This window comes from Chiroxiphia lanceolata, chromosome W (assembly GCF_009829145.1).
Source record: "Chiroxiphia lanceolata isolate bChiLan1 chromosome W, bChiLan1.pri, whole genome shotgun sequence".
Lineage (NCBI taxonomy): Eukaryota > Metazoa > Chordata > Aves > Passeriformes > Pipridae > Chiroxiphia > Chiroxiphia lanceolata.
In genome coordinates, this window is record NC_045670.1 from 11,286,767 (window position 1) to 11,308,136 (window position 21,370).

General features: G+C 43.5%; 1 protein-coding gene across 1 annotated transcript in view; it reads right to left on the minus strand.

Moving 5' to 3' along the window:
• Window positions 1-21,370, minus strand: part of LOC116780044 (ubiquitin-conjugating enzyme E2 R2) — a 130,751-nt gene that overhangs the window by 23,867 nt on the left and 85,514 nt on the right. Inside the window, exon 2 of the mRNA XM_032674552.1 lies at window positions 10,281-10,367. Within this exon, the coding sequence (XP_032530443.1) occupies window positions 10,281-10,367 (87 nt within the window). The remainder of the gene's footprint in view (window positions 1-10,280; window positions 10,368-21,370) is intronic.

Sequence of the window (21,370 nt, forward strand, 5' to 3'; positions counted from 1 at the left end):
CAAACCGATGGTCTGTTTGGCATTCTGCGCTGGGCATCACGAGGGTATGGAGGACATTGCGGGCATCTCTCTGTCATACCAAGACATAATCAATGAGGTGCCAATGCTTAGAACGGGGGTGCATCCAGGTTGTCTTCAGACTATCTTTCTGCTGAAAGATAGTATTAGTGACGGTGAGTTGTTGCTCTGTGCAGAATTCTAACAGAAGTCGACCATTATCGTTGCAGTTTCCAACACTGTGCTTGCCTAATACTCCTTTCCAGGCTTCAAAATTCTTGTCTACTCTGGCGTTGAAATCACCAAGGATAATGATCTTATCGTCTGCAGGAACTTTTTGGGTAAGGAGGCGCAGGTCGGTGTAAAATTTATCTTTTTCAACAGGGTCAGCTTGGAGAGCTGGGACATATATACTAAAGATGACAACATGTTGCTTGTTGTTTAGTGGAAGGCGTAGGGAGATAATGCGGTCAGAGTGACCTGTCGGCAGATTTTCGAGTTTAGGATCAATGGAGTTTTTGATCATGAAGCCGACTCCTGAGAGGTGTTTTTCGGTTCTAGGCTTACCTGACCAAAAGAGTGTGTAGCCGGCACCATGTTCTCTGAGGCTGCCTTCTTCATGAAGGTGAACTTCACTGAGAGCGGCAATGTCGATGTTGAGATGAGCCAACTCATGGACAATTAGGGCAGACCGACGCTCAGGACGTCTGCTATCCGCAGAATCGAGCATGGTTCTGATATTCCAACATGCTAGAGTTAATTTAGGTACACCTTTGGAGGCAGGTGCATATTTTTGTCTTTTGCTCTTTGTGCTACCGCATTGGAAGAAGATGCCCGTTGGCCTGCGGTTAACCAACCGGGTGAAAGTGGAGATGAGCTTTGTTTAGGTCACCTTTTCTAGGCCCCTCTCCGAGTGGAGCAAGCAATGCTGTCCTTGAAAAGGCTGTTTGGTCGTTCAGGGTGCTAGGCGGTTCAGGATATTGGTCATTTGAGACTGACCGGAGATGACAGTCTCTTCGTGTCTCTAATTTTCTTTCTACATGACCTAACTAAATTCCTAAATTCTTCCTGAGTAGTCAACCCTTTCTTCCATGATCGGAAAGCTCTCTTCTTTATGCTAATTTCTTTCAAAATCTCCCTGTTCAGCCAGACCAGTCGTCTTCCCCGCTGGCTCACCTTTCGGCACAGTGGGACAGCCTGCTCCTGTGCTTTCAAACTTGCTTCTTGAAGCATGTCCATCCCTCCTGGACCCCTTTGTTTTCAAGGGTTTTTTCCCAGGGTACACTCTGGACTAGTCTTCTGAATAGGTCGAAATGTGCCCTCCGGAAGTCCAACACAGAGGTTTTATTGACGGTCCTCCTTGCATCCCTGAGTATTGAAAACTCTATTATTTCATGATCACTGTGGCCCAGATGTCCACTGACCACCACATCTCCCACCAGCCCCTCTCTGTGAACAGGAGGTCTAGTGGGGCTCTAGCCCTGGTAGGCTCATTTACCATCTGGAGCAGGAAATTATCCTCTATACACTCTAGGAATCTCCTAGACTGCCTCTTCTCCGCTGTGTGGAGTTCCCAGCAGACATCCGGCAGGTTAAAGTCACCCACGAGAACAAGGGCTGACAATTTTGAGACATCCGCCAGCTGCTTGTAGAATAATTCATCACCCTCATCATCCTGCTTGGGTGGCCTGTAACAGACTCCCACCAGGATATCAGTCTTGTTGGTCTTCCTCCTGATTCTGATCCACAGGTGCTCAACCTTATTGCTACTGACTTCAACTTCTACAGAGTCAAGAGTCTCTCTAACATATAGAGCTACCCCTCCACCTCTTTTACCCTGCCTGTCCCTTCTGAAGAGCCTGTAGCCACCCATGGTAGCACTCCAGTCATGCGAGTCATCCCACCACGTTTCCATGATAGCGACTACATCATAGCTTTCCTGCTGCACGATGGCTTCCAGTTCCTCTTGTTTGTTACCCATGCTGCGTGCATTGCTGCACATGCACTTCAACTGGGCTACTGATTTGGTTCTTAACTTGGGTTGTCCACCCTTGGGCTCCTCTCTGGAGAGCCCGGTTTCAACCCCTTCCCCCTTCAAACCTAGTTTAAAGCCCTCCTAATGGACTGTTGAAGACTATGTTAAGAGCATTGGGCAACTGGACATAGAAGCATTGGGATAAAAATTTAGCAGAAACCACTTGGCTGTTTAACACCAGAGGATCTGCCAACTGCCACGGTCCTGTCCAAACAAAACCCTTACATACTGTGGGAGGGGATAAGGTCCCCATAATACACAAGGGGAAGTGACTGGGGAAGTCAGTGTGGGTTTCTCCTCCCATGCGAAAAGGCAAACTCACCTTTGTTTGAGCAAACTTGTCTTTGCTCAGGGATCAGTGTACTTGGTGGGTAACGCTGAAGAATGGGGAGACTTGGTGTGCGCCTCAAGGAGATTTAACCATGGGGGGAAAATAGTCTGTGGTGTGAGTTGTACGTTGCAGGAAGTAAAGTAGCAGGAACGACATGAACCGACAGTGAATTTTGTGAGAAGCAAGGAGAGTGCATCGATGTGTTGGTTTAAAAGTAAACTGGTGGGAGAAATGAACCCAACTCGAGAGACTACAAGTCAGAGTTACAATTTACTAAAAAGATTACAATAAATACAGTGATACAGAGAAAAACTGGTTTTAACCCACAGAAACATATGTATAACCCAGCACCCTGGGACAAGAACAGAATGGTGTTCATTTGCTCCTGTGCTGAGCACCACGTGGTCCCCATGGGGGTAAAGTAAAAGGAAAGGTAATCTGTTGGTCCAGGCGATGGTGGCAGTTCTGTTGAAGTAACGATCATGGTCTTGTTGAGAGTGGCAGTGGCAGTCCTGTTGGAGGTCTGGCCCTCCTCTGGATCCAACGAGTGGTACCAGAAGTTCCAAAACCCCAAGATTATATATGCTCAGGTTCAGGTGGGAATGTCCAGTACCTCCCCCAGGGCAGGGAGTTTCACAATGGGTGATTTAACTCTGTGAACCATGGGATATTTTTGGAATCTTTGATGGTCTAGGTGTTGCAGCTGCCTATTATGCCAGTCCAGTATGGTCCATTAGTAGAGACGACCCCTCAGGCTGGGTGTGAAGGTGCTAATTCCTCCACAGAGGGAAGTTATCACAGCTGAGTCATTAGGTGTGAAGACAAAGACACATTCCCCTGCTTTGCAGGATTTCTTTAACACCCAACTTGTAGCCTGAGGTGTCAGGTGTGCCCTGGGCAGCTGCTGTGAACAATCCATTATTAACAGTTCAGCATAAATGACACAGAGGGTGTAGAATACACAGTTTTGGTTGTATCCACATAGTGATAAACTGGTCCCGGCTCCTGTAACTAGGACAGACGATGACACAGGCTGTGGCAGTAAATCTGCAGTATATGAGAAAACTGTGGTTTAAACATGTTTCAAAATGGTTTTTTGTAGTCTCTTTGCTAACTCATGCTTTCTTCTTCCCAAGACCCCCCACAACAAGTGTTATCCCATGCAGGAATGTCCTGGGAAGATGTCCTAAGGTGTTCTCATTGGACCTTGTTAACCCCTTCCTGTGACTGGGTGTTCCTGTAAGCCCCTTGAGACTTCTAATTGGTTACTCTATGAGTCCTTCTAACCCTATAAATGTAACCCCCCAACAATAAACCCTCTCTTGCCTCCTCTCCACACCGGTGTGCTGTCTCTGTGCCTGCCATGGGACCACGTGAGTGGGAGGAGGGGAGAGCACCTCTCCCCTCCAGGCTCAGGACCTGAAAAAACCCCTGGCGCTGGAGTCTCCCCCCATCCACTTAAGCCATCGGAAATGGTTCCTCAGATGGAAATGGAACTAGAACTGGGCCGCCCCACGCCATGGGGGGAAAGAGATCCAGAACTGGTGCCACCATGTGAGGAAATGAATTGTATTGAACTCTTCTATGAACATAGGTTGATTCACAGGCGCAGAAGGGGGCGATTCTGCATTCCCCGACGGCCTGAAGTTTAAGCGGTTTGAAGTGTTAGCAGACTGCAGCTGTTTTGAACACTTCATCAACCTTCCTGAGGCAGGTAGGAGCAAACTTCAGCAAATTCTCTAAACCTTTCCCCCTGTAAACCTGTAACTACAAGAAGTGTGCGTGCCTCTTTGAGAGAGAAAAAGAATGCTTAAAGAACATATTTAATTCCATCGGCAAGTCATCTAATAAGACTACTTTGCTAACCCGAAAGATAGTTCCTTTTCCAACAAGGGACTCAGACCACGCCAGTATGGCTAAAAAAGGGTTAAAGCTACTCGAAACAGCTCCACAGCAATCCCCCACATGGCTCCTGGCCCCGGGCCGGCCCCGCACCGCACCGTTGCTCCAGGTCAGGCCCCGACATCAGCCAGCCCTACTCCTGCCCAGTGCAGAGACTTTCTTTTCCTCAACTGACGTGGGAACCAGCCACCGTGACCTCTGCCTGCCTTCACCGAGCCCAACCCCGCTCCCGCCGCGTCGCACCGTACCACCCGGGGTGGGCCCCTGCCCTGCAACGAACCGGACCGGACACCCGCAGTGCCGCCACCGGTCCCACCGATCCCTCCTCCGCCCTGCTCCCATCGCACACAGCACGTCCCCCCATCCCACAGTGTGGTTGAGGTGGCCGCCGCAGCCCCTCTGGACACTGGGACTGCCACCGAAAAACAGAAGAAAAGAACCATTTGGACTCTAATGAAACTAAATTAACAACAATAAGTAGTTTGTTTGTTTCAGCAGTAAATTGAAGGTTTGTGTAAGTGAAAAATTTGGTGCTGAGTACTAAAGGTGGTACAAATGAAATAGTTCATAAGTAGTGAAGTAGGGTTGGAAACAAGGGAAAGAAAAATGATAACTAAAGTGTGTAAAACATGTAAGATCAGAAACAACAAACTACCTGTACCTGTTTATAATTACATCAATAAAAACCTTTTTAAATTCTGTTTTATAGGGACACCCTCAAACACTACGAGAACGGGGTAAATTCAAAAATCCATATATCAATAAAGACATATTTAAGGAATAAAAAAGGGTCATATGTGGCAGTAAATCTGCAGTATATGAGAAAACTGTGGTTTAAACATGTTTCAAAATGTTTTTTTGTAGTCTCTTTGCTAATTCATGCTTTCTTCTTCCCAAGACCCCCCACAACAAGTGTTATCCCATGCAGGAATGTCCTGGGAAGATGTCCTAAGGTGTTCTCATTGGACCTTGTTAACCCCTTCCTGTGACTGGGTGTTCCTGTAAGCCCCTTGAGGCTTCTAATTGGTTACTCTGTGAGTCCTTCTAACCCTATAAATGTAACCCCCCAACAATAAACCCTCTCTTGCCTCCTCTCCACGATTGTGCTGCTTCTCCTGTCTTGAGTACCCATCCTAATGGAATAGAGCTCAAGTCATGACCTGTTTTTGAACATCTGGAGGGGTGGAGGAATCCCATGAAATGGGAAAAAAATGTCTGTCTGTGAAAGGATGTGGGATAGTAGTTAATGAAAATGTATAAATCTGTATGTTGGGTATAAACTCTGGGTTGTTTAGCCTGGAGGAGGTTCAGGGGAGACCTCATCACTCTCTACAACTACCTGAAAGGAGGTTGCAGCCAGGTGGGCGTCAGTCTCTTCTCCCAGGCAACCAGCAGTAGGACAAGAGGGCACGATCTTAAGCTCCACCAGGGGAGGTTTAGGTTGGATATTAGGAAGAAATTTTTTACAGAGAGAATAAACAGACATTGGAATGGGCTACCCAGGGAGGTGGTGGATTCACCGTCCCTGGAGGTTTTTAAGATGAGACTGGATGTGGCACTTAGTGCCATGATCTAGTAACCATGGCAGTGTTGGATTAAGGGTTGGACTTGATGATCTCGGAGGTCTTTTCCAACCTGGTTGATTCTATGATTCTATGATAAAGATGGTTTAAGAATGTAGATTATGTTGTAAATGTTGGTAAGAAGGGATTTCAGTAATGAGAATTCAATACAATGGAATAGTTAAGATATATATGTATCAAATAATGTGGGTATGATGCAAATGGTATGGAATAAGGGGTGGAGATTGTATAGGGTCTGGCTGAGATGGAGTTCATTTCCCCATAACAGAACTACTACTGTGCTTTGCATTGGTAGCTGGAAAGATGTTAATAACACACCAGTGTTTTGTCTACTGCTGTGTGTGCAAACTTTTGCTTTTGCTTTAATAAAATGCCTTATCTCAACCTATGAGTTGTTTCCCATCTTGTTCTCTCTCCCCTCTCCAGCTAAGAAGGGGGTATGGTAGAGCAGCTTGGTGGGCATCTGGTATCCAACCAAGGTCAACCCACCACATCAGTGGTAGCAGAGTCAGTTCCAGGAATTATTTTAATTGAAGGATTTAGCACACTCTACTAGCTCAGGTATCAAAACAATGCTCCTCCCAGGACACTAGGATGCTGAACAGATGGTGTGGGGCAGTCTTACACTGCTCCCCTAGGACACAACTGTTCAGGTGAAAAAGCAGGAGATGCTCTCTGTAAGTTTCACTGAAAATCCCTTCCAGCATGCAAGAGGAAGACTATTTTGGCAGCATATGGAAACCATACAGCTACATAATTGTCAGTCTGTGTCAATCTACTCACAGTGTTATGACCTGAATATAGATTTAAAGCTCCATAGCACCTACCATTTATAAACGCTTTAAGAAGCCTGTAAAACCAATTCTTCATCAGCAACAGCACTCCGACACAAATACTTTGTAGGACTGCTGTAGCAGTATCTACTACAGCTGATAGTCTTCACTGAAGTTATCTCCAAGGGATCATGGGGTCCCAATGCCAGATGAGGTGGAGGTGCAGATGGGGCCTGAGGTCAGACAGCAGATGTTGGCCTCTCCAGGGTCCACTGGCTTGCTGCCTCTTGCACCCAGTTGTGGGATGACTTACAAGTTCTCAGAGGCAGCCTTACACCTTCAGATGACACTGTCCCTTATCACCCTGTCATGGGTTTTAGATTTTCTTCTTGAATTTTCCCACGCCACCATAAGGGGGTGCGTGCCAACAGCAGTGCACGGCATTCACCACCGTGGTACCAGACCAACCTCCCATGGACAGGGGAGGGGGGTGGCGGGGGGGGAAAGATCCCCTGGGGTGGAGACACCCTGAAAACTGGAAAGAATAAAAGGGGAGCTGTTCCTGGTTTTGCTCTCTCTCTCCCTGGTGAGGCTCGCTGCCTGCACGGACTTGGGAAACCCCTGTGCGGGTTCAGCAGCCCCTACACTGACTTACTGCTGTGGGTCCTGCCATGACTTGCTGCCCAAAGTTGCTGGTCTGATTCACCTCCCATGCGTGAGTCTGGAATCACCCAACTACTGCCCGGTTGCAGCCCTCCCGTCTGCCAGCACCACAACCACTGGAGCCTTGGTGTCCCTGCACCCTGCAACAGCTACTGACCGGGAAGTTCCCTTTGTGTGGGGTGAGCGCAGCCGCAACTGTGGCATCATGTGGAACCTTTTCTGCATCCTCCGCTGCAGACCACCAAAAGCAAGGTACCCGCTCTGTGCACCTGGTGTCAGCACTACATACCAGGGTTCTTCCTGCCGCTGCTGCTGACTCCTGATTTGCTGCAACTGCTTGTGACTCTGACCTGCTGGTTTCCTGCCACCTGCCACCATTGTTGTTGCTTCCACGTGGCAACCACCTTACCACCAGGGCCATGTGACCACGTCGGAACTGCATTGTCGCCTTGGTAATGCAGAAGTGAAGAGTGATTTCTGGGTGACATTTTTTTCTCTGTTATTGTGTGGGTGTTGTTTTTGTTCTGTTTTGTTCCCTGGTTTTCAGTAAACTCTTTATTTCATTTCTACTCCTTGCTTGTGTCATAATTTTTTTTTAAATTTACAATAAGTCCAGCAGGGATGGGTTTCTGTTTCATCTGAGATCGCGCCTTCCTTGCAACACTGTCTTTAACCCAAGACGCACCCTGAGTCAAGACAGGTTAATGATAGGAACAAGAGAGAAGCTGTAGATCAGTTCTGTTCAAGACCACAGGCTGCTACTTCCCCATGCATCTGGTCTCAACTATGTCCTGAGGATCCTCCAAGGCTGCTCAACACACAGGAACCAAAACACAAAGTAGCACTGTGATAGCATCCATGCCTTTGAACCCAAGTCAGTGATCACAGCTACAGATAACAGTTCACCTGAAGGACATTTCTTTTATAGCCAAATGAGATCCTTCTTCGACACTGGAGGCGTATTTCAGGAGCTCACTAACCATTCCAGGTATGTTAATTAGCAAACCCTCATCATTTGAAGAAGTTTTGTCAAGAACACAACAAAAACCAGCAACATAGCATTTGGAGCTGCTGAATACCCAAGCAACTACTTATGTTGCTGGAACAGTTTGCCATAAAAAAGAAACTGCCTTGTTAGGATTCCAACAGGCTTGTACAATCTTGTATAACCTAATATCTTTTTAATGTGAAGTTAACCTTACTAATGTTAGATTATGTTTCACAGTCTATTCTGGTTTTATTCATAATTTCCATGAGTTTACCCAGTTTCTCCTTTAACCATCTCCTGGGAGATGGTGACCAGGAGAGGCCATTGCTGCACTCAGGGGAATTTCCTCATATGATCAGGTCAGCAGCATGTGGACAAGCAGATATTCAGCAATACAAAGTTATAGAGGGAACCAAGAATGTGAGAAGTTTCCCTCTTGCAACAATCAATGTTACATAACTGGGAATTCAAGCAGGGCAGCACTGCATAAGAGTCTGGATGGGTAAAGGTGTCATGGGACCTGATGAGATCAGCACAAGGTTTTAGGGATCACTGTAGTCAAGGGACGAGCCTTTCCCCACGTACATTCCTAGTTTGAAGTGGACACAAAGAAAGCCTGCAGAACCTCTCATAGGAAGACCTGTGATAAGGTGACAGAGCTGCACCAAATGGAACATTTCTGAAAGACCTTTAGCTCCTCAAACTATTCAAGCAGTAGTCCTAGCAGCCTGACACCTGGCTAGGACATCCAAAAGTTTAGCAGGGATTTGACTGGCCTCCACTAAAAGATTGAATTTTGAGCCAAAACAGGCCTTCAATTTTCAAATACAGCCATGAAATTTTGTAATTTTGAACTATTTGTATGAAATGAAATGCTGCTTTTCACAGTCTTTGCAGCAGCACTATTAAACTCTGTCTCAAGCTGCTGCTCACATGAGTTTTAACATAACAGCTCAACTCAACCTTAAAGGTATAAACCTTAAAGGTCACTTGACAGATGAAAGTCCAGCAAGAAACACAACATAGTCCATTCACACCAGATGCAGGGCAATGTATCCTATGCCCCAGCAGCATCAGAGGTTAATCTGAACACTGCCATATTAACACAGCTGGGCCACTATCAGCCCCTGAGCTAGTCAATCAGCAGAACACCACACCATGCTGAGATGCACCAGGTATATCCTCATGGCAGCTCTTCCCCTAGTGCTTTGGTCCATGACAACTTTACTTTAAATCTCTCTAAGCAGTCCATGCTCAGCATCATGAAGAAAATGCTTTCAAACTAGGGAGTACTGCTTTCTAAGAAACACATATATAAAAGCATTCTCCTTCTGAACCTGCTATGTAGTTGTACCATGATCAAATCATGGACTTGATAGCCCAGTGTTACCCTGTGAACATCACTCACACATGCACTAGACTAAGGGCCACTTCAAATTGACTAGTAGACATTAAATTCAAAGGTTCACTCTGGTCCCAGGGTGATCAGGCTGTGCATGACTCCTCCTGAAGCTGGACTTCAGCTCTGGTTCTTCCTGCAGTTGGAGCACCCCAAGTCCAACCCCCTTCATAATAGGTTGACTGCTGCAGGAGATTGTTTCCCAACATTTCTTGTCTCATCACACAGTTTTGTAGGATATACTCAAATTAAAAATGTACTTGAAAGTCATAAAAACAACAACTAGTTGTCTAAGTATCACAGTAGAGCAAGACCCCATACACCAGCTTAGGGGATCCAAGAATCCTCTGAAACTGCCAACACTTGCGACATAATGCTTCAGCTGGAGCTGTTTGCTGCACTTGCAGGTATGAGAAAGGCTCCATCCCTGTCTACAGAAACAACATTTCCTACAATGTTTAGATTTAACTCTGCAACCATGAAGTTGACATTTAAACACAAACAGCTAACCGCTTTAGTTATGGCTAGAGATGTTCCAGAAGTTTAAGGACATAGGAAACTTTGGCATACACCTGAGAAAAAAATTAATTAGTTTAAAAAATACTTTACCTCATAAATGTTGGGGTGCCACATTTTGGTCAGGAATCTGAAGGTAGGTGGTGAATATGGATAGTCAATAGGAAATTTAATGTGAGCCTGGAAAATAAAGCAAAATATTTTAATTATGAAACAGAACAAAGAGACCAACAAGCAACCATTGCAGTGAAAACACTGAAAAAATTTCCATTAAGTCCATTAAATATTTTTGTTTATATATCAGTGCTCATGTGGACCCATAGTATAACTCTACACAATTTCTTATGAGCAAAACACTAACTGAACAAGAAAACTCTAAACACCAGGCTTTACCTGGGCTGGTAACACTCAGAAAACAAGTCATAAGGTGTCAGGGTTATCAACAGGTCTGTCAGAAGGAAGTAAGAAGATGGAAGACAGGAATTACAAAAATGGAAATCCTGGACTTTCTGCAAGTCACGGTGACTGTGCTTTAACCAGATCATCATGACTAAGTAGATGCTGTATCACCATGACTTTGCTATTTGGCAGCCAATCCTGATGTATGTGTACATAAAAGCACCAATTATAGGTTAACATGTATGTTGTGTTAAGGTCTATAAATGTCTGTAACGTGTTACAATAAAGATTCCTTCTATCCTGTCCCTGCTTTGGAAGAAGATGATTCTGTGTTGCTTCGACCGTCTCAACAGTGACATATGGTGACTCCAATGCGATTGCTGTGCCGAAGAAGATTTATCTCCGAGAGAGAGTTTGAAGGGATTTTTCTCCGAGAGAGAAAGACTTTGAAGATTTATCTCTGAGAGAGTTTGCAGTGATTTCTCTCCTAGAGAGAGAGGGAGCAGTGATTTCTCTCCTAGAGAGAGAGGGACTTGTGGGTCGACGCAGGAGGGAGACAGCGCCCAATGTAGCTTTGAGAGCAGTGGAGTTTCTGCCTGGTTCGGACATGAGATTTATTAACGCCTCATTTAGGTAAGCTATCGGGGCGAACCGTTTGGAATAAAAATTGTACAATGGGACAGCATATAACTAAAGATGAAAATGTAGTTTTATCTATACGGAAAACCCTCCTTAATCATAGGAGTGTCAAGGTTAACGATTTTGATTTACGACATGTGCTGTTATGGTGCTGAAAAGAAGATTTTAAAGCTACTATGTTAGTTGCATTTACTTTGTCTGCCTGGCACTTGCTCAGTGAGACTTTGAAAGATTTAGAAGCAATCTATGCAATAATTCACATAAGAACCAAACTCTGAGACACAGCTACCCAGGAAGATAAGCAGGTTGCCGGTGTACTGAAAGTGTAGCAAACTGCCTTTGAACCATGCCTCCAAGCCAGAAAATGTAGAAAAACCTAACAATTCACTCCCAGAGGCAGAAAAGAAGGAGGGGCCCCGCCCCTTCATTACCACCGCTGCAGAAAAAACAGTTTTTCCACCAGATGACTCCGCCGAGAAAATAACTAATGAGAGAAATTCAAATCGAGATGTACAGGTGAATGGAGAGGGGCAGAAATAAACTAGAGAGTAGGAGTCGGACGGAGAACAAGAGAGCAGAACCCATCTTTGTACGAACCATCGGACTTAAGAGTCAACACTCACCTTCTTTTCTTTCTTTTTCACAGCCTGGGTTACCTATTTGTTCATGTGCTAGTTGGCCATTTCAGTTTCACAATGTGTGTGGGGCAAGACACATAAGCTATGCAACAGTTTTAAAAAGTTCTCACAGATTAAATTTAATGTAGTGAAAGCCTGAAGAAGATGATCCCTGCCACCTACGAGCAGCGGGGGGAGAGAGGGGGGGGCAAACTAGAAAAGCTGCCTTCTGATATTTCTGCTAACTCTTGTGTTAACTCTATTGTCTGTCCAATGTGTCGTTGTGAGTTCACAGTGTTACTAATGTTACTGTGTGTGTGTGTGTGTGTGTGTGTGTGTGTGTGTGTGTGTGTGGAGAAGGGACCAAAGCTTTTGCCAGGAGAAAAAAGAAAAAGAAAGGTAAAAAATCCTCCTTTGCAAAATTCAGCCTTACCAGGAAGAGAAATAAAGTGTATTCACACAGTAGAGACAGTTTGTTGCTTAGCAACCAAGCAAGAGCTCAAATCTCCCCCAACCAAATCCACGAAAAGTTTAAAATACCAATTTCTCGGAGTTAGGGAGGGAATAAAACCCTCATGCTTTATAGAAACTGTAACTTTGCAACCTTTTGATTAGAGAAAGAAATTATCTTTCTTTGCAATCAAAGGGGGGGGAGTGAGAACATACATAAACGTAATAGAGAAGTAGAGTTTTTAAAGTTTTTGTAGCGACTACTGACAGATTTTCTTTGAAGTCTAAAAATCCATCCCGCTGCCTGCGATAAGAAATTCCAAAGTGTGTGGGGGGACCAACTTTCCACCTGAACAGAGTGAAGGTGGTGTCAGCTACAGTTGTGCTGCCTTCCCCCTCCTTTCCTCCCCCCCCCCCCCCCCCCCCCCCCCCGGCGCAGACAGTAGTGCAAACACCCTTTCGTTGCTTCTGTGTTTTACAGACAAGTCTTTAGAGATTTCTAGAAAAGTTTTTGGGTAGACTAATTTAGTAAAATGCCTAGTTCCAAGATATCTTATTCCACAAAGGTAGTTTTTACCAGAGAAAAAAGGAAAAAATAGACTGTTTTAGCCTGAGATTTCCACCTTTGTGGGGAGGGAGATAAGATCTAAAGAGATAACACAGAGAATTGCCTAGCAACAAGCAACCTTTCAAGTTTAAAATGATCATTAGTTACAGCTTTACATTGCTTGGTTTGAGTTTATTATATTTGAGAATTCAAAAGACAAATTCTACCTTGCTCAGATTCTATAAAATACAAATATGAGTAATTTTGAAAATATCTAAAATTGTCTTAAACTGCATCTGTTCTAGTCTCTGTGCTAAGCAGCAGAGGTGTGTCCCTGTTATTGAGTAACAACCTTAGACCAGAGCTGTTGCTGCTTTGCCAAGAAGCATCCCTGATCCCCTGGTATGTTCCTATAAGCAAGATCCTGGTTTAAAGCAACCTGAAGGTTGGATGACACTGCTTAAGTCTGAAAGGACATGACTATTCTCCAATTTCATTTTTTTGCATCCAGAGAGACAGAAATCTGCCCTATGAATTAGTGTGAATCCTTACATTAGAAATGCTGTTCAAATCCCAAGTTGTGACTTGATAACAGAAAGGTAAAAGAGATGAAACTATATTTAATCCAATCATGCAAATAAACCCTTATCCATGGAGGCAACACAAAATGAGGACAACTGTAGCCAAATGAAAGTAGGGGGCTCCTTGGACATTTTTAATTCCAAATTAATAGACCACCCTTACTGTAAAAGTCCTCTCGAGGAACCTTCACTAGAAAGCACAAGACTGAAATCAGGAACTCGGAAGGGAGGCAAAAGGGACAATCAGAAAACTTCCCGGGTGGCTGATGAGCAGTTGACAACGTGGTTTTGTGAATTCCTAGATGAAGTTATGAAGAAATATGGCAGTTTAATACCACTCTGTGAAAAAGATGTCATGGGAAGATTAAAAGAAATCTTTAATGAAGATTTCCACCATAGAAAACCTTTTATCACCAGGGAAATCATGAAATACTGAGAAAAACATCCAAAACCCTCCACTTGCAATTTCCGAGTCTTCTATAATAAGCGCATGCTAGATATGGATGATTTAGCTACACTGGAAGGCCAGAATTGGTTGAATGACCAGATAATTAACATGCATGGTGAACTCCTAATGGATGCAGTCCCTGAAAAGGTTCATTTCTTTAACAGTTTTTTTCATTAACAGCTCGTAACCAAAGGATATAATAGGGTAAAACGATGGACTAAAAAGGTGGACTTATTCAAAAAGACTCTTGTTAATTCCTATTCACCTGGAAGTCCACTGGTCCCTCATTGCTGTGAACATCCCCAGTCGAATTATTTCATTTTATGATTCATTTTAACTTTTGTGTAGAGAACATTCGAAAGTATTTGTTGACTGACGCAAAGGAGAAGAATCGCCCGAGTTCCTTCAGGGTTGGCAGACTGCTATGACAAAGTGCATTCCACAACAAAAAAATAACAGTGACTGTGGAGTTTTTGTGCTCCAGTACTGCAAGTGCCTTGCCTTAGACCAGCCTTTTCAGTCCTCCCAAGAAGATATGCCCTGAGTGAGAAAAAGGATTTACAAGGAGCTGTGTGAACACCAACTAATAGACTAATAAATGCAACCAACCTAATTTATCTGGCATTTCTAACAAATTGCAACCAGTATTTGTGTACTTGAATTTCTAAAAACTTCCAAGAATTTTGAGCTATTCTCAACTGAGTGGTGTGACCACTATCATTACTTCAATTTTTTGACAAGTTCTTTAATTAGCAGAACATGACAGAGCTGCCATAGAATATTCCTAATGTCACTTTGGTTCTCTTATATTCTCAGCATGCATATAGGCAAAGCATGCAACTAAAACCATAAAACAGTAGATTTAGTGCACCTTTGAGATGTAGCTAGAAATGACAAATATGGGTGAATTTGTCTGGAAACATAAAGATACATGGTGTGTTTTCTGATGCAATAATGCTTTGAATCAATAACAGATAATAGTCATAACAATGGAATTTAGGTTGTGAAACAACGTAAGTGCATTTCAGTTAGAAATTAAAAGTGTACAAGCATTACTTTCTTATGTTCTTTTAGCTCAAATGACATTGTTTTTATTGTGCTACATAGAAAAATCAAATTACTGCAAGATACAAATATGCAGAAATTCCTAACTCACTCATGGAACAAGTTGTTATCAAAAAAGTATTTTACACATCAAATGAATATTTTTAAATACAAAAAAAAGGGAAAGAGACTATGTATGCACATAAACAGATGCTAACTCAGAATAGATCTGAAGTTGGATCAGGACGGGCAGAAGGAATGCGGGGAAAGTGGCCTTGTCCCCCCCGCTGCTGCCATGTTGGCAACTGAGACAGAGCAAAGGAGCTCTAGTAGAACACTTGGGGCAAAGACTGAACTGAGAGCTGCCCTAAACATTCCGACTCAGGAGGAACTTGAATCCCCTGAGGAAGGGACTTTCACGAAGATGCCCTGCACTTCGTGATATGATGTGGTGAGGCGAACCTTTGTCCCGGCTATCGCAGTCTACGGGAGAGAGACCTTTGACTGAAGCCGAAGGGCCGAGGGGTGAGAGAAGACCCCTCGTATTGTAATGGAGAGAGAGAGATATATTTTCCAGCTACGACAACTCCAACTACGACTGTTGCTTTGAAGAGGAAAGGCACTGCTGCCCTGAAAGTGGAAAGGATCTTTTCTTCTTCCCTTCTGAACTTTTTATTGGAGGGAAAGAAGAGATTTGATCTAATGTAAATGTATTGCTTTACCATAGGAGAGAGAGTTAGAATTGTATGTATAATGTATTATAGAATTTATTGTGTAGTAATAAACTGTAATATAATTCCCCTCCCCCCATACTGAGTCTTGTGTTATGTCTGGAAAACCCTCTCACACTGAAGCAAATTGTGGGAGGGGGGCTTGGACTTAGAAATTGGATTTTTGAGGATCTCAAACCACGACAGGTGACCACCTATTGAATGACTGAAAAAAGACTGTATGAGAGAGAGAAACTGTATAGATATATATGTGTGCAAACTTAAAAATACTTTACATTAGAGTGTTAAGATTTTAAGGAAATGTGTTACATAAATCTGTCAGACTATAGTGAGTCCTTATTCTAGATGGTAGATAAAGTCTCTAACTTTTTTCTTGGTGAAGTGTTGTTATCCATCCTTATTGTAGGATGCTGCATTTCTTCTTAACTTTGAATCAGGGTTTGTCGATACTGATGCCTTGCTTGATCAACCTGTTGCAAAGGACCCTGCAACAGACTGTCAAGGCCATCTTTGTGGCATAAATACAAAAAAAAGGAGGAATTGTGGGGGTTATCATCGGGTCTGTTGGAAGGAAGCAAGAAGATGGAAGACAGGAATTACAAAAACGGAAATCCTGGACTTTCTGCAAGTCACCGTTGTTGGGAGAATAGAGATCATGTGTGAACAATTTCCTTTGCATTTCTGTAGGTCTTGCCTTGGCATGGCTGGGTGTAGACAGTAAAAAGAACTGCGTGGCTAACATGGTTTCAGCCTTTGAAGTTAGAACAAAGAAGGCTCCCTGCCAAGGTTAAGGTGGAGTTTCAAGAGGGTGAACATGTGCCCTCAGCTCATATGGACACCTGTTGTGGTCCAATTAGTAGTGGACAACAAAGTATGTTTCTCTTATGTATCCAATGCTGTGTGAAGAAGAATCACGCGTCCGGGTGTAGCAGCAGTATATAATGAGTGTTCTTCTTGTAATAAACCGACATTTTGCCGACCAAATTGGCCTGTGAGCAATCTGTTCCGTGCCCCTCCACCAATACACCGTGACTGTGCTTTAGCCAGATCATCATGACTAAGCAGATGCTGTATTGGCATCTGCTATTTGGCAGCCAATCCTGATGTATGTGTACATAAAAGCACCAAGTATAGGTTAACATGTATGTTGTGTTAAGGTCTGTAAATGTCTGTAACCTGTTACAATAAAGATTCCTTCTATTCTGTCCCTGTTTTGGAAGAAGATGATTCTGTGTCGCTTTGGCCATCTCAACAGTGACAATAAGGCATTTACCAAGTCCTAGTTCAAGCAGTACTATCCAACAATTGTTGTTCAACAAGGTAAAATAGATTTGAAAAGCTAGAACTCAAGATATAATTGTTTTCTTGCTAGGTTCAGATGCAGGCTAAAAACACTTACTAAGGTGAAAGGACCTATTCTACATTTGCCAGTGCAAAGGTTTTCAATTACTCTTTCTCAGTGGGAAAAAAAAATTATTAAATACATGCCCAATTGAGATCCAAAGGGCTGGGGTTTTTTTACCTTTCTTGTGCTAGTTAAACTGGTCCATCTACCTGTGTTCCTAATAGTTACTTAATTTCTTGCCACAAGCATTTCCCAAGTGTGAATACCATCTGTTTGTTTAATAAATCAGCATAACTTGATGAACCAAATATTGATGGGCAATGACATCAAACATTACCTTCCAGGGCCTCTGAGGTCAGTAGTCATCTGTGGGGCAGGACTCCCAGAGCCAAGTTAGTTGTGGGAAGACTGCAGAAATCCCACCACTGAATATTAGTTTCTCTGTGCCATCCTGACATTCACAGCAGTCAGGAAAGCCAAATCTGGACTGGTTAATGCCAGAAATGTTCCCCTCAAAGGAGGACTCACTGTGCTGGTTTAAAAGTTAACCAGCAGAGGAAACCAAGCCAACTCAAAGAGAGATTACAAGTCAGAATAACAATTTAATAAAATAATACAATAAGTACGACCACACAGACAAGCAACAGGCACTAACCCACAAAGCCCAAATGTACAACCCAGCACCCCGGGGCACAAACAAAGCGGTGCTACCTGGGACCCCCCTTGAGTCCAAAGCAAAGGGAGAGGGGAAAAACCTGCTGGTGGGAGAGCTGCTGCAGTCCAGCCAAAAGTGGTAATTGTAGTCTGGCCGAGGGTGTTGGTGAGTTGCAGTCTGGTTGAGAGCGATGAGCTGCAGTCCTCCTCTGGATCCCACGAGTGGTGAAAAGGTTCCGAAACTCCAGGTTTATATACTCTCCAGTTCAGGCAGGAATGTTCAGTCCTCCCCTCAGAGCGGGGAATCCCATAAAAGGGTGTTTAGTCCTCCCCTCAGAGCGGGGAATTCCATAAAAGGGTATGAGGGTGTTCATTCCATAAAAGGGTATGAGGGTGCTCAGGAACATTCCCCCACACACACCTGGCAGGCCTCTACTGACAGCAGTTTCTGGGAAATGGCATGGAGGGCTATAGAATACACACTTTGGGCTATACCCATTCAGTGATGAATTGGTCCCAGTTGTTCTAACCAGGACACTCACACACCACTTTCTGCACTGTGGAGCACAGATCCTTCCCTTGGCACTGCTCAACCCTCCAAGAAAGTCCCACCAGTCTAATGTGGCATCTCCAGAGAAGCATTTCCTGGCACCTGCATAACAACTGGGCTCACACGCAACTGACAATACAAAAAAAGACCCCAAAAGTAGGTCACATACAATGAGAGCAGAATCCTGGGTCATCCTCTTCCACTTAAGCGCCTAACCATGCAACTTGGATGCAGGGCACTGACCTTGTTCAACAGGACAAGCTATAGGAAGTTTTATTTCCAGAAAAAGAAGCAGGCAAACAGAATGGATTAAAGAGCCATTGAGAACCTGGCTACCATTTTACTTAGATCAGTGTATGCTTTTGCCTTGCAACCCAAATTTTATGAGGCTAGAGTGCCAGCTAGCCAGGAAAAGGTTTTTCTGTTCACCTTTATGAAACAAATTCAGCAGCTCACATGGCTTTACAGTCTGTACATGCCTGCTCATGATACTGACTCTATGTTAAGACAAAAGGATCAAATTAGGCAATAAACTTTTTTTTTTTTTTAAATAAAGCAGTAGCTCACAGAAAGGTTTACAGCCTACAATTTCACTGATGTAAGGCCAATCAGCTATCTGAGCTTAATTCAACCAGGTTGCTAGGTACTAAAGAGTGGCAGAGTTTTAGGGAAGCTTGTTGTTAGGTCAGTTACAGTCAGACAAACTAATTTAGGACTAAACATGCAACTCATTCCCCCACCTACAAGTACCCAACCATTACTGCATTCACCATGTTTGACTCCTCTAGCTGAGCTTAAACTGAAGAAATCTTATTTCAGTGTCCTGATTTTAGCTGCCTGCTCACCATAGCTCTTTGACACCACTGAACATACTCAATAGCCAGGGAGGTAGAGATGACAGTCATCAACCCATTCCCCCCTTCCCCAGTTTATAACTAATCATGCTTATAGTCCCTAGAAAAAGAATAAACTCCCCTGATGTTATACTCAGTAGACCATCCAGGCAGAAGATTCAACCCTTTATAGGCATTTACAGTTACTGCACAAGAACTTCAGTTTTTAAGTTACACCATGACACATATTTCAAGAATATTGCTACTAGCACAGTCACTTTGTTTCCTATTTTACTGCCTTACTCCCTGGCATCCTCATTAGTGCCTGCACTTCGGGTTTGTTATTTTTCTTCTATTTGGATAGGGAAAAACCATAGTGAAATCTATATATGTCAGAAAAATAAAAGTCTTACTAGATACCATGCTATTTGACTGAAAATACAAACCTAAATGTTTCTACCAACCACCTAATTAAGTCCCAATTCAGTCACTATGAATAACTACTACAGTGACTTGACACTTACATATTAATATCATCTCCCTCTCAGCAGGGAGCACTAATGCAGGCAGGGCTCCTTCCTAGTTTCAACTGTTTAGAAATTCAGTACTTATTCCAGCCTAGCTGTATATAACACTTCTATAGTTCAACATTGATTTCTTCTACTCTTCTCAAGCTAACAAAACCTACATCCACGATTTTTAGGCAGCAAGAGTAGGAATGGTAAATCCATCCTATCTGCCCACTGCAGAGAGGTCACGGGGGAAGAGTACACATTTCCTGGAAAGCCACCACCATCACAACTGACCTGATTTGGGGAAATCAGGAACACCAGCAGCTTTTACAGCTGCCAACAAAAACTACTCAGCATTTCTGGAAGCACCAGTTAAATATAATTATCATTTTAAAACATCACAAGTTTAATGCAAGCCCTATGAAAACAGCATCAGTGAAACTGAGCATCCTTCGAAAACTATATTTAAGTTCAGGTAAGAAGGAAGCATATGAGGTTTTAAAGTATTTTGTGTTTTTTTTGTAATGATCTGCTACAGTCAGTCCACAGACAAGCTCCTACTGACTCTACGTGCAGGTACCACCAAGGTCTCCTACAAATCACCCACTCTGCTCCGGTAAGAGTTACAGTGCTTGCAGACAGCACAAAGCCTCCTCATCTTTCTTTGTAACAGGCATAACCAGGCTTCTCGCTATGCACATAGTCACTTCCTGTAGCTGCATGCCTAATGATGGCTCCTGACAACATGCTGCTAAACTACACCACACATTTAACATGCAAGAAAGTCAACAAGAACAGGAACTACAGGCCACTACTAGGTTAAGTGTTAATATCTAATCCCATAAAATTCCCTTTACTGCTTCGAGTGCATCAAGCATTCATACAATTCATCTAATGGATTCTCCTCTTCCACATTAAACCTGGATTAGTGCATTCAGTATTAGATACTATGTGCCAGAAAACACATTCAGTAAGTACTAGCCTGTTTCTCGCATCAATGAGGTAGGTTTAAAGTGCCCTGATATCGTGCAGCTTCAGAACCTGCAAAGCAACATTATAGCTAGCCACACTGTGTTGTTGACTATTTGACAAAGTAAAAATGAATGTAGGACCAACATTGCTATTTCAGTTCCAGTTATTATGACTTAGGTCCAAAGTAATTTCTTGTGTCAGAACTGGGCACTAACCTGGTGATTTAGCAAGAAACAAGGTTAACTTACACAATCAGAGACTGGTTTGACAGGCAGGAGCCCATTCTTGTTTCACACTAAATCATATCTTGTACACACTTCCTAATTTATTTATCTGGGGCATTGCTAAAAGCTATCACTTCCAATGGAAGACTCCTCTGGTATAAATTAGGTTTTTTCTTTTACCAAAACTTCTTTGAGCAGCAAGTTGTTATTAAATATTTCTCTGTTATGCTGGTTTTGGCTGGGATAGAGTTCATTTTCTTCACAGTGGATAGTATGGGCTAGTATGTTTTGGACTTGTGCTGAACACAGCATTGATAGTATAGAGATGTTTTTTGTTATTGCTGAGCAGGGCTTGAACAGTGTCAGGGTCTTTTCTGCTTCTCACAATACTTGCCAGTGAGTAGGCTGGGGGTGCAAAAGAAGTTGGGAGGGGACACAGATGGGTCAGCTGACCCCAAGTGACCAAAGGGATATTCCAGACCATATGACATCATGCTCAGTATATAAGCTGGGGGAAGAAGGAGGAAGGGGGGGACACATTTGGAGTGATGTCATTTGTCTTCACAAGTCACCATTGCACATGATGGGGCCCTGCTCTCCTGGAGATGGTTGAACACCTGCCTGTCCATGGGAAGTG